Consider the following 13,339-nt stretch of genomic DNA (forward strand, 5'->3'; position numbering starts at 1 on the left):
CAGTTCCCTGCTCGGATGTCCCAGGTTGAAGGCTGTATCTGGACTGGCAGCAGTGTAGGATGTCTGGTTTGGGGGTGGGGTTACTTCTGCTAAAACAGGAGGTTTGGGGTCCTGTGACATGCAGCTGCTTTGTTCCCTATTTTAGCTGCATCCAGCCTTTTGTGAGCTTCTTGTATGAGCTGGGCTATCGTGACAGCAAAAAGAGAAAGTCTGCTATAGTCTCAGATGGGATGGAGGATCAAGGCTTCTTGCCTGTGTCCCTGTCCCAGTGGTGATGGAGCCAGTGTTGGGGCTGCAGGGCCTTGGAGGGGGAACCTGAGGGAGCAGCAGGCTTGGAAAGGTTCTCTGGCTGCTCTGCAGCTGTAGGGTGCTGGCTGTGTTTGCTGTTTGACTGGACAGGGTCAGAGCAGCAGGTCAGGTACCAGAGTACCTCACCAGAGCTCTCTGCTATGACTCTGGCTGCTGACAGTATCCCTGGAAGCCCCTGGGTCCCTTTTTGGCTTCTTGGGCCAATGTTTTGCCTGTGTGGTTGCAAGCTTAGGGGTAGCATCTCATTCTTCTGCAAAGAGGCTCGACACTGGTGCCTGGACGCTGAGCCTCACCCCCTTTGCAAAGCGCCTGCGCAGAGGGAGATGGGGAGGGCCTGGGCTGATGTGGTGGTGGAGCGCTCTGATTGCAGGCTGTGTCACACGCGCGCTCTCTGTTGCAGGACCCGGTACATCAGCACGGAGCTGGGGATGCGGCAGCGGCTCTTTGTGGGCGTGCTGACCTCCAAGAGCACCCTGAACACACTGGCAGTGGCTGTGAACCGCACACTGGCCCACCGCCTGGAGCGCCTGGTGTACTTCACGGGCACACGGGGCCGCAAGGTGCCTCATGGCATGACGGTAGTGACGCATAGCGATGAGCGGCCCATCTGGAACATGTACCAGACCATCAAGTACCTGCTGGACCATTATGTGAGTGACTTCGACTGGTTCTTCCTGGTGCAGGATGATACCTATACAGAGGCACATCGCATCAACCGCCTGGTCGCCCACCTCAGCATTGACACCCAGCTCTACCTGGGCCGCCCCGAGGAGTTCATTGGCGGAGACACCGAGGGACGCTATTGCTATGGCGGCTTTGGGTACCTGCTGTCCCGCAGCCTCCTCCTGCGTCTGCAGCCGCACCTGGAGAACTGCCGTAATGACATCCTCAGTGCCCGGCCCGATGAGTGGCTAGGCCGCTGCATCATYGACTACACAGCCATCAACTGTGCTGAGGAGCATGAGGTAGATCCTGCAATGGAGCTTGGCTGTGAGGGTGCTTGATCCCTGCCACCTCAGCCTGGCCTGTTTTCCTCTGTCACCTTCTCTTGTCCCTTGCACTGAGCAAAGCCTCTGGGCAGTGTTTCACCAGCCCTGCCCACTCCCAGGGMCTATGGGAGCAGCTCTTTTGTGCTTTTTTTTCCATGAGCTTGCTTTGCTTGTACCCAGTGGGGTGGGACTGTAGGTCTGGATCAGCTGTAACATGTCTCTCCTTGCTGACACAGGGCCTGCATTACCAGTACTTTGAGCTGGGGAAGAACGTAGATCTTGAGCGGGAGACTGACCCACATTTCCAGAATGCATTCACTGTCCACCCTGTGCTGGACCCTGTCCAGATGTACCGGCTGCACAAGTACTTTGCACAAGTGGAGCTGGAGAGGACATACCAGGAAATCCAGCAGCTCCAGGTGAGACCTGGCTTGGTTGGGAGGATCTGGGCTCTTTCCACCATCTTTGTGGGCTTTTCAGTCTCTCTAGGTCACCTTTCCACTCTAATGTGAGAGCTTTCTGACCTGGAGCTGTTTCAGAGTGGCATCAGCTGAGCTTCTGTGGCTGCAGTGGTGGCAGTGTTGTCTGGAAAGCAGGCCTTAGGGCTTGTGGCCTGAACCAGGAGGCTCTGTCTGTTGGTTCGTTAGGGCCGTGTGGACCTTTGAACCCTTCTCAGCTCTTGCTGAACTTGGCTGCATGATTCTGATCTCTCAGGGCATGCCTGTGACTTCTGACTGACTTCTTTTCAGCCGAGCAGGCTATGAGCAGCTTTTGACCTGGGTAGGTCCTGGAACTGTGGCAGTCCAGGATGACTGGGCCAGCGGTGTTCCAAGATCTTGCAGCAAACTCAGGGTGGGGTGGGACAAAGTGCAAGCCATGCCAATGAAAGCAGCTTATTGTATTCTGTGTGCAGTTCTGGTGAAACCCTGACACTGTTTTGCTGGAGTCAATCTAAAAGCAGTATGAACTTGTTTAGACACTCCTGTCCCAAAGAGCAGAACCAAGTTTATGAATATCGTATGTTAGCAGAAGGGGCCATGCAAGAAGAACTGGAAGGCATATCTGTGCCCACCTTGGCTCTGACTCCTCTGTCTCTGCTTTTGCAGCTGGAAATCCAGAACTCCAGCAGCCTGTCTGCAGATGGGGACCACAGTGCCACGTGGCCCATTGGCATTCCTCCCCCATTCCAGCCCAAAACTCGCTTTGAGGTGCTGCGCTGGGATTACTTCACAGAGGATCAGGTGTATGCGTGCGTGGACGGCTCCCCCAAATGTGAGTTGCGTGGTGTGGACCTGGCAGATGTGGCTGATGTGGTGGCCACTGCCATGGAGGAGCTGAACCGCAAGTACCAGCCAGTGTTGCATGTCCGCAAGCAGCAGCTAGTGAATGGGTACAGGCGCTTTGACCCCACACGTGGCATGGAGTACACGCTGGACCTCCAAGTAGAGGTGGTCACTCAGAAGGGGCACAGCCGCTCTGTCACCAAGCGTGTGCACCTGGTGCGCCCCCTCAGTGAGGTGGAGATCATCCCCATGCCATATGTGACAGAGGCCAGCCGCATCAATGTCATCCTGCCACTCACTGCCCATGACCGGGACCATGCTGCCCGCTTTTTGGAAGCATATGCAGCAGCTGCCTTTGAGAACAGTGAGAATGCGGTGCTCACCTTCCTCTTCATCTATGACCCCTTTGAGGCCCAGCAGGTGACCCAGAATGACATCTTTGCCCCAGTGAAGGCCCAAATCACTGCGTATGAGCGCAAGTATGCAGAGGTGAAGATCCCGTGGATCAGTGTTAAGACAGATGCACCTTCCCAAATCAAGGTCATGGACATCATCTCCAAGAAGCACCCTGTGGACACACTTTTCTTTGTGGCAGGAGTGGGCACAGAGGTCACCACCGACTTTCTGAACCGCTGCCGGATGAACACCATCAATAACTGGCAAGTCTTCTTCCCCATCCACTTTCAGGGCTACAACCCTGCCATTGCTTACCACAATCAGGTGCCACCTGCCACACTGGACCTGCTGCGGGACGCAGGGCGTTTTGATCGTGATGTCTTCCATGAGGCCTGCTTCTACAATGCTGACTACATGGCAGCACGCACCCGCATGGCAGGTGATGTGCAGGAGAATGAAGACATCTTGGAGACTCTGGACATCTATGATATGTTCATCAAGTACTCCAACTTGCATGTCTTCCGGGCCGTGGAGCCTGCCCTGCTGCAGCGCTACCGGCACCAGGCCTGCAACCCCCGGCTCAGCGAGGAGATCTACCACCGCTGTGTGCAGAGCAGTTTGGAGGGTGTAGGGTCTCGTTCCCAGTTGGCTATGGTGCTTTTTGAGCAGGAGCAGGGGAACAGCACCTGAGCCTGGGGTATGGAGGGATTGGCCCTGCCCAGCCTCCTACCTGCCCCACCTACTCTGCTGCCCAAATCTGTCCTCCTCATCCTAGTGAGTGTGGCATGGCTACCGTGCTCACTGCTAGCTGGTGCCAGAGCCTGTGACTCCTTCACACTGGTGCTACCCAGGTAGGGCTGGGATCTCCCAGCCTGGACTGCCTGGGATGCTCCAGAGCAGCTGTGATCTTTGCAGACCTTCACATGAGATTGGGTTAGAGTTACTGAGCTGAGAGCCAGGACACCTGGGTTCTCCTCCCAGAGCTGCTGACTGCGGTCCCTCTTGCTCCTGGCTGCACTGACTGGCGGGAGGAGCAGAACTGTTCTGTCCCTTGCTTTGTCTTGTGAACTGCACCACCCCTGGCCCCACTCAGCTGAGGGCACACAGAGCCCGAGGCCTCTGCTGTGGGACTGTGACTGCGATGAGTTACCAGCTGGGGCTTGGGGARCTGCCACATTTTCTCTTGACCCCCTGATACAGGGCTATATTTGCTCATTTGACTCCTCAAGCTGGGCCCTCTTTGGACTCTAGGACAGAAAGGACCAGAGCGCTGGTCCCTGTTGTGTGGGAAGAGGTGTGTCCCTGTGCCTGCCTTCTGCAGGCTTGAGTAGGGGGAGGGTGGGTTGGAGCACATCTGACCCCCAAAAGGCAATAAGGAGGCTGGTTTTACTGTATGCCTCTTGGTAATGAGACAGCAACCTGAATCCTCCAGGCTGACTGGGGTTGGGGTTCCTGGCCCAAGGATCTGCAGGTGCAGGGAGTGCTCGAGGGGAGCCAGGGATCCTGCTGTATTCACCTACCATGAGCTGCTCCCCATGGGAACCGTGACCCAGGCCGCTTTGGCCTTCGTAGTATCAATAGGACGTAGGAGGTCGCAGCCTTCAGACAAGAGCCTCCTGCCAGAGGTTTGAGCCATCTCTGTCACCAGTCCAGAGCCCAACGTGGGGCTGCCCTGTAGACACCTGTCTCAAAGGCTTTGCTGCCTTGCCACCGCAGAAGGGACCCTTGTGTGTGCATGTGGCTGGCCTTTGTGGCTCTTCCTCGTGGCTGGCAGCTGCAGCTTGGCTTCTACAAGAGCTGTGTCCACTCCACTCAGTGTGGGGCAGGAACACCATGCCTAGCCCTGACCCTGGCCAGCACCACTGAGGCTGGTGGGCAGGCTGGATGATTTGGCTGCGTGTCTCCTAAGGAGAAAATGACTGAGGAGCTGCTCTGTGCTCCTGGTTTGTATTTAATAGTGGGGAGAGAAAAGGGGGGGGGTTGTGTTTACACTAATAAATGAAGAGATGAACAAGTCGGTCTGAGTGATTCTTCCTGAGATTTACATCTCAGGCCTTTTCAACATCCTGTGGTAACAGGTTCCCTAATTTAATGATGTACTTTGGGGCAAAGCACTTCCTCTTTGTCTTTAGCCTGTTCCAGATGTTCTCACTGCATACAGATGCTATTTGTGTTAGGAGAAATGGTGAGTAAACATTCCCTTTTTGCACTGTTCCAGGCATGATTTTTATGGATCCATGTGCTCTTCCCACTAGCAATTTGGGCATCACTTTTTCCAAGCTGAAGAGCCCTCCTTTATTTAACCTCCCCATGTATGGGAACTGCTCCCTCCCTCTCTCTCTGTGTCCTCCCCTGCTCTCACCACTTCCCTGACGGCACGCTGAGATGCTAACTGACTGCCAGACTTGGGAGCGCTTGCGAGGCTCCGCTTGTTAAAACAAACGACTTCATAGGGCAATTGCATTCAGCACTTGTTCACTAAACTCCCATATCAAGGGCAAAATCCCTAAGAAAATTAACTAAGCCTACTTGCCTGTAGTTAATGAGGCTATGTTCAGCAAAGCTCCTGCAAACTCCCCCGGGCTGTACGGCATATGTCCCCTAAAAAGAGATATTCTTGTTCCAGTCTTTGTATTCACTGTTGAAACATGTAAGTTCAAATATATTTGTTATATTTCTGAGAACAATCATTAGCTTGCTCTAAGCATTGCTATTTTTGATCTTCCCCAAACATGTCCTTAATTCACTTTAAACGTGAATCTGGGACAGGAGACTGTAAGAAGGATGCAGGTGCATTGCAGATACGTTTCTTCTCTAAAAAGCAGACCTAGGAGTCTGAATTGATTAGGTGGTAGAAGAGTATCCAAATGTTAATAAAGCAAAACAACTTCAAACAAAATTGGCTGCAAAAAGAAATCCTAAATTGTCATTTAATTGTTGCAAGATGGTCTAGATATAGTTGCTCTTGTCTCTTCTTTGCTGTTTGCCCAGACTGAGTAAAGAGCTATTTGCATACTTAAAGCTTTGCACTATTAAAACTAATGAACCATCCCCTGCCTGAATATACGTAAGAGCAAATTATAGTCCTTATGGTACTTCCAGCAAAGTTTATTGGTTCCTTTCAAAAATAAGCTGGCAGTGTTCAAAGTCACTTTGGCATTTGCCAGGTTATTTGCAGCATCAAAACATGCTGAAAGATGCAGCTGTGCTCTTGCGATGGCAGCGTGGCTGCGGAAGCAGCCTGATGTGGTGCAGCAGCCCAGCGTCTTGCCCTCTGCTGTACCCTCACGTATGAGGAGGTGCTGCTGTCAGCCAAAGCAGCCCCAAAATGATGCTACAAAGGAAACAGTGATGACCAGCAGTGGGAAGAGCTTGGTTCTATGTCTGCCCTGAGTGCAGGTGACTTGAGATACATATACAGCTTGAATGGCCGAGCTTTGCTTCCTGAAATTGTGCTCCTAGCTGGAGGCCAGCATACAAAAGTTCACAGCTTTAAGTCCTGCACCAGGGGCATCTGCTCTGAGCTCCAGYGCTGAGTCTCTGGCTGCACAGCCAAGCCTCCTGCTGGATTTGTTTTCCTCGTGGCCCAGCAGTCCGCTTGCACCCCCAAATACTGGGGAAGGCTGCAGGAAGGATGCTCCGGCTGCGTTTAAAGAGTCAGTTTTTACAGTTGCAGACTGCTGCCCTGCACCAGCTGCGGCTGCACCTGCCCTGCGCCCCTGCGAGCCTCTTCCAGCCCCTTCCTAGGGCCGAGAGCCACCACGGCCACTGCAAGCCCTGGCTCGTGCTGGTCTCCCGAGGACGGCTCTTCCACGTAGCCTGCTCCTCCTTGCAAGCAGCCCTGCTTGTGCTGGGTGGCTGCGCTGGACCGTTCGGCAAGCACCGCAGGGCACGTCTGTGGCCTGTGCGAGCAAAGTCAGCATTTCCCCAAAACTTCCTTCACGCATTTGTGTAGCGTGTCTCACGTCCACTTTGCTGTGTCAGTGTTATTTCCCCCTTTGCAGCTGCTTTTCCCTGACATTACTCCCCAGCCCCTAAGGGAGAGGCTGGACCTAGCTCGGGCCAGTCCAGGCCCAGGCGTCGTGGGGCTCAAGCTGCACAGCTGGCAGCTCTTCTCCCTCCCGAAGCCCCTCTCGCGCCGAGCGCAGAGAACCAGACGTTCCTGTTAGTTTTGGCCCGAACCTCGAGTGAGCTAACGCTGCACGAGAAGCAGCCAGCCTCCTTCTGCCGCTCGGTGACGTGTCTCGAGGACACCRCGATCAGGGAGCCGCGGGCAGCGCTGGCGGGGGAGAGGGCTCACGCCAGACCTTGCCCACCTTTAGGGGGACTTCCCGACGGGACGGGCGGCCGAAGGCGGGCGCAGAGGCCGGGAGGAGCGTGTGCCTGCGCGTTTCGGGCACCCGCCGCCGGAGGACTTGGAGAACCGGCTGGACCTGTGTTTGTCAGCAAAGTCACGGGCAGGAGAGAGATTAACGCCCTCCTCTCCGCTTCAGCCCCGTGGCCGGAGCCAGCTGGCCTGCGGGGCACCCTGCGGAGGAGGCAGAGGAGCTTCACCAGCGTCGCTAGCTGCTTTCGGATCGCTCCTGCCGGGGCTGCGGAGAAGTGGCTGCGCGGGGCCAGGCTGAGGCGGTGGGGAGCCGCTGCGTGGCCCTTCGAGAAGGCGGGGGGGGGGCTCCCGTCCGACGCACGTCCCCGAGCGAAGCCTCAGGCTGCGCTTGCGGCGGCCGCAGAGCGAAAACCGCGGCGCTGGGAGGGCGAGCGCCGCCCCGGCGCCTGCGCGGGGCCGAGGGGCTCGGCGCTGGGAGCGCCCCCGGGCCGGCATGTGCCCCCCCCCCGGCCGAGCGGCGACGGCCGGGCCGCGGCTGTGCCTCCCCTCCGGCTTCCAGCCCCGTGCTGGGGGCACGCTGCTCGGCTGGCGCCCGCTCGGAGCTGCCGGCATCCCGGTGGAGAAAACCGGCTCGTTAGCTAGCGGCAGGGTTTGGTGCAGAGCCGAGGGTCCCTCCCGCGAGGGCGCCTCGTGGGGAAGGGGGAGGCGAAGGGGAGGGCAGGGGAGGAAGCAAACGCTGCTGCACCCTCGCTCCTGCCTCGCTGCCCGTGGCCGGAGGAGCCTCGTGAAGCGTGGGACCGTGAAGGTGAAAGTCCTAAAAGAGGAAGCAAAGGTGGAGCGGTTTTGAGCGATAATATGGCCAATTTGCAACTTAATGGAGAGAGACGTTTGCAAACCCTGTGCAGGTTTGATAACATTTTCGCACAATTTGTGTATTTTTTTTCCCACAAACACAGCTGCAGAGTCAGGGAAATAAAAAGGCAGTTTTCCTGACGGGGTAGGAAAAGGCACATTTCTGCTCCCCGAAGACTTACACCTCCCACAGGCAGATTTGCTGAAAGTGCTCCTGGCTCACCACATCCTCTAGAAGGAGCCATGCGTGTCCCCGCTGGTGTCTGCTACGTGGCTGCGTGTTGGTTTGCTGGAAGAGGGCCACGAGGGCGGTTCAGCACGAAGCACAGGGAGCTATGAGAGGGGCTTGCTGGCCCCGTTACTGCCGCTGCGGGGAGCGGCGAAGGTCTCCGGCCGTGGGAAGAGCGAGGCAGCAGTGGGAGCATCGGCGTGGTTGTGCGTGCGGGTCCCTGTGCAAACGCAGACGTGAACCTGGCAGCAGGGAAGGCAAAATCTGCTTCTCTAATCTTGCGTGATGTCTTGGAGCTCAGATCACTTCTGGCTATGTTAAACCGTGATGGCAGATTTATTTCAGATATAGCAGTGTTAATCAGCTCAGTATCTGCCCTTTTGAAGGCTGTAGAAAGCGCGTTCGCGCCAGGAGAGTGTCACAAGCCAGGCACGGTGCGGTGTCCTGTCTCTGCTGCCTGCCCCGCAGGAGCACTGCTGCTTCGCAAGCGCTAAAGCAGGCACCGAAACGCCGGGAACATTTCCTGCGYGCCGCACTGAGGCCGAGAGAAGCTGCTCCCAGGGCACAGAGAGGCGCTGGGCTTCCTCTGGGGGCACCGGCTCGCGCGGATCCTAACCCGGCGCGGAGCTGAGCCGGGCCGAGGCGGGCAGCCCCCTTTCAAGAGGGTGCCGGGAGCTGCGGTCTTACTCCCGATGCTTTGATGGCCAAATCCAGTGAAATGCAGCCGCAGGGTGCTGACTGCCCCGCGGCACCAGGACACCAGAACTGCTCAGTGAAAAGGGAAGCGGACGTTAGCTGAGAGCCCAGAGCTGCCCTGCAATAACCCTGCCGGCCGGGCCTGCCTGCCGGCCCGGGCTCACACGCCTCGCCTGCGACGCTGCAAGAGAGCAAGCCAGCAGCRCGGGTGCTGAGCATCAGGGTGCTCCGGCATGCCTGGGGATGTCCTCACCAGGACCCAGCTTTGGTGTCAGCTCTTCTCCCAGGAAGCGGACCCTGGGGAAACGCCCAGGACGGAAGCAGCGAGCCGGCTGCAGGGACACGTTGCTGGCGTGCTGAGGCTGCGCTTGGCAGGAGACGCCGCGGGTCGTGCCTTTCCCCCCGTGCCGTCCGTCACCACCGCTGCTTCCAGGCAGACGGCGATGGGGAGGACGCGACAGCAGTGAGGGCGCGTGTCCCGTTGCGCTTGGAGGCTCACTTCTGTCCCCTCCACTTCCAAGCTGGCTGACTTGTTTTCTTCCAGATGTGGCTTTTCCCTGGGAAGAGCTGTAGTGGCAGTGCTCTGCTATGCACGTGCAGTGGAAAGTTCCCGAGGAGGTGCCTGGCACATCCCGCTGCGGCAGTCGGTGTAGGCAGCGGCAGAAGAAGGTGTCACYGGCTGCTCCACGCCGATGCCCTCTCCCCATGGCTGCGGGTGCCTGGGTACCACTGCCRCCAGCGACCCCACCTGCTGCCCAGCCAAGACCGCAGTTGGAGGAGATGTGATGGGAGCAACAGCCTGCCGGAGCGAGGCTGCCCCAGGAGCAGTAAACACTTCTCCCCACTGCCGGGCTGTCACCCGTGGGGTGAGGGGAGCCRTGACCAGTGCCATGCCGGATGCACAGTGTTCGTTCAGAGGGCTGCGCTCATTAAAATTAAGGGCCTGTTTCACTATTGTGAATCCCCCTCTAATTATAGCATGCCAACTATTTAATGCAGCTCATTAAAGGCAATTCAAACAGCACTTGGCTTGATTTAGCATTGGCAATGGGCTGATTYGGGGGCTGAGGATGGTGTGGGGTGGTTCTAGCTGCCTGGCAGCCCAGCCAGCCCCGGGGAGGCAGCGGCACCCCCCTAGAGGTGGCAGCACCACCAAACCCGGCTAGAGCAACCGTGGCCCCTTGTGCAAACACCGCATGGGAAGGGGCACCTCCAGCAGCACTGGGGTCCGGGGCACCCTGGGGCGAAGCAGGAGCAACTGGAGCAGGAGGAAAGCCCTTCGGAGAGGCGGCTTCCCTGCGTGGGGCCACCGCTAAACCCTGCTCCGTGTTGTCCTGTGGGTCGCTGTTGGCCCCATGTTGCTGGCAGTGGGAGATCTCGCGCGGCTCCTGGCTGGAGTGGGGTGCTGGGGCCAGCTCTCCCACCCCCTCGCCTGCCCCATGCGGTTTGGAGGAGGTGGGAGCCTACGGCAGGTGCCAACCTCCAGGCAGCATGGGCTGGGAAGTACGGGAAAGAAAGGACCTGGATTACGACTGCAACAGGTGAAAGTAACTTTATTTAAAATCTTTGCTAGGTCACACAGAAAGAGCTATTTCAGGGCTCTGGCAAATCACCCTATTCACAGCACGGGCATATCCTGAAGGYCTCAGTGGGCCCACTTTGCCCTGAAGTCCTGTGGACCCTTGACAAGCCATCTCTGATGGCTTTCTTTCTGCAGTTCTTCATTCCTGCTGCTCTAAAATCATGTTTATTTTCTCACAGAATTCATCAATGRTGTTGAATTCTCTTTCTAACGTAGCAGCTGCTGCGCAGATGCTCTTTGACAGCTCTGACTGTGCTCCATGGTGGAAGTGAACTGAGTCCTTGGTGATGAAGAACAGGTCTAGGGCCAGGGACAGGCCCACGAGGACGTGGGTAGCTGTCCCTGCAAACCTGATGGCGTGGCTGGTCCTGGCCAGCATCATGCTGGCCTTCACCATGCTGGTGACGTTGAAGATGCTGCGGCCRAGCCCTCCCACCACCCGAAACACCCCCAGGATGACATCCATAGTCTCGTCCTGCCCAAGGAACTCCAGCAGCCCTCTCGCCCTCTTGAAGGGCTCCAGGTTGCCGGTGAACATTTCTACCTGCCTCTGAAACTCCTCCATGAGCGCTTCCACCTYGCCGTTCTTGATGAGACTGTTCGCACTGTCGCTGACGGTAGCAGCGGCGCTAGTGAGCCCCCCGATTGTCGAAACGCCAAACCCCACTGCAGACAGGACCAGTGAAGTGCCCAGCATGGTGGGGGCCAGCAGCAGTCCAGCCATAGCTGCTACCCCCCCCACCATGCCCACCGCCCCACCAGCGATGTTCGCTACCGTTGCTCCTCCGTGACACTTGTCCACAGCCTCCGCCACTTTCCAGATGTCAGATAAGCATTTCCTCATGGCATTCCTGGCTGGCAGCAGTGACAGCCTCACTGTGTCCCCGATGGTGTTCCTCCTCACTGCTGAGCTAGGACAAAATATCCAGMGATTGATACAATGCTTAAGATTTGGGGACTACTTCATCTGGGCTCCTCCAGGACATAAGGTGCTCGGGGAACATGGCCCACTGGACAAGGCACCCACTGCACAAGGRCCTCCTTGCTCCACCACATCTGCACTGCCTGTGGGGCAGGAGGGGCTCTGGGCTCCCTCTGCAGTCACAGGAGATCTAGCCAAGACATAGGGCAGCAAAGCAAGAGCCAGAGCACAGCTATCTGGAGGGCTGGGATGGCTACTTTGGAGGAGGAGAGCTGAGAGCTGCTTTCCAAGCTCCRCTTGTTGCATTGACCAGGTCTCCCTGGCCACCGTGGGATGCCAAGCTGGGCACTGTGCAGGAGCCTGAGGAACCCTTTCCTGCAGCACTGCTCTGGTGCTGCCACCCACCTCGTGTGCACACTCCYGCTCTCCCCTCGGTTGCCGTCCCTGTTCCCGCTGATGGCTGTGCCCCGGGCATTGAGAAAGCCTGGCAGGGAGCAGCCAGGGAGCGTGTCTGAAAGCTCACCTCTCTGTGGGCCTGGAGGAGAGGCCGCCCCGGGGCACAGCGTTCCCACAGATGGAGTTCCTCGCTGTCTCCCCGCAGCAGGCATAGCGGTTGCCCTGGTAGGGCTCACGGTGCTTCAGCACGATCTCAAACTCATACTCGATGTTGTTGGCGTTCAGCAGCGCCTTCCGGAGGGACTCAAAGGCAGGCGTGTGCGAGTCTGTCCATATGACGGCACCTCCGTCACCCACCTGGAAGCTGGCTGTCGTGTAGGTGATGTCGTGCAAGCCCAGGAAGTGAGAGGCTTCGTGGATGAGTGTCCCTGGCTGCGAGTCTTTCTCGAACTCCCTGGGGGCCTGCCAGAAGAGTGGACACAGGTAAATGGTTCGGTCTGGGGTGTTTTTCTTCACATAGGCATAGGACCTGGCCTTGCAGGAGTTCTTCTGGAAGGCCACCTGCTCGAGCTGTGAGATGAGCTGCCGGAGGAGCCTCTCCGTGAGCATGGCATAGTGCTCCACCCCGCAGCTGTCTCCCTTGCTCCCCCTGTCCAGCACGACCACATCCTTGAGGTTTTTTATCAGGACCCAGTCCTTCCTCAGCGTGTCCTCCAGCACCTCCAGGGCCGCCTGCTGGGCTCTCCACACAATCCTGCTCTCCTCCTCGCTCAGCTCTTCTGTCACATCTTCACTCTGAGGCAGGACACAGCACAAGCTCCCAGTCAGGGCCTTGGTATGGATGAAGGTGGCTTTGCAGTGGGGCATCCTGGAGAGGCACAGGAGTCGGGACCTGATGGCAGAGACAGCTTTGTTGCAAAGGGCCCCRAGTCCCAGCCTTGGGGTGTGCAAGGCATGGGGCAGTCCTGCTGGCTAACAGCTCTGCCTTTGCAGATGGCATCTCACGGCGTGGTACCAGGCTCAGAAAAGCTTGAGGCGGACCTCTCGCGCAGGCTGCTCTGAGATGTCGGTCCTCCTCCGGGCTGTCTGCGCCCGACTCAGCGCATGCACCGTCGTTAGGACACCTGCAGGGCCTGGTGCTGGCAGCCTCCACCGCAAGACCAGATCCTGCCTGCAGCCTCAGTCCCTGTCTCTGCGCCGCAGGGTGGCCCGGAGCAGGGACGGAGCAGGGCCTGGAGGAGGCAGGAGCTGGCAGACCAGCTCGGTGGAGGGAAGCCCTGCTCCCCACGGCGCCCGGGAGGCTCCCCCCGGCGCACCCTCCCTCCGGCCCGGGCCCCGTGCGCCGCCTCCCGCGCGTC

The 13,339-nt window shown here is 57.9% G+C and overlaps 2 protein-coding genes across 4 annotated transcripts; one reads left to right on the plus strand and one right to left on the minus strand.

Moving 5' to 3' along the window:
* The first annotated feature begins 348 nt into the window (after window positions 1-348).
* CHPF (chondroitin polymerizing factor) lies at window positions 349-4,991 on the plus strand. The gene is made up of 3 exons (XM_085325899.1): window positions 349-1,274; window positions 1,535-1,717; window positions 2,405-4,991. Exons 1-3 carry the CDS (start codon window positions 450-452, stop codon window positions 3,665-3,667), a joined length of 2,271 nt encoding a protein of 756 aa, XP_085182025.1. The 5' UTR covers window positions 349-449; the 3' UTR covers window positions 3,668-4,991.
* A 5,629-nt stretch (window positions 4,992-10,620) lies between these two features.
* Window positions 10,621-13,315, minus strand: LOC146600289 (uncharacterized). 3 transcript variants are annotated; one of them, XM_085325836.1, is made up of 3 exons: window positions 13,023-13,315; window positions 12,109-12,873; window positions 10,621-11,574 (listed from the first exon to the last, which is right to left on the minus strand). In XM_085325836.1, exons 2-3 carry the CDS (start codon window positions 12,846-12,848, stop codon window positions 10,803-10,805), a joined length of 1,512 nt encoding a protein of 503 aa, XP_085181962.1. In that variant the 5' UTR covers window positions 12,849-12,873; window positions 13,023-13,315; the 3' UTR covers window positions 10,621-10,802. The 3 variants fall into 3 exon arrangements, with proteins under 3 accessions (XP_085181962.1, XP_085181963.1, XP_085181961.1); XM_085325837.1 differs by having other exon boundaries at window positions 12,109-12,443; window positions 12,543-13,315; XM_085325835.1 differs by having other exon boundaries at window positions 12,109-13,315.
* Window positions 13,316-13,339: the final 24 nt, after the last annotated feature.

This window comes from Rhea americana, unplaced genomic scaffold, assembly GCF_003343005.1.
Source record: "Rhea americana isolate MKP2758 unplaced genomic scaffold, rheAme1 scaffold_124, whole genome shotgun sequence".
Classification (NCBI taxonomy): Eukaryota; Metazoa; Chordata; class Aves; order Rheiformes; family Rheidae; genus Rhea; species Rhea americana.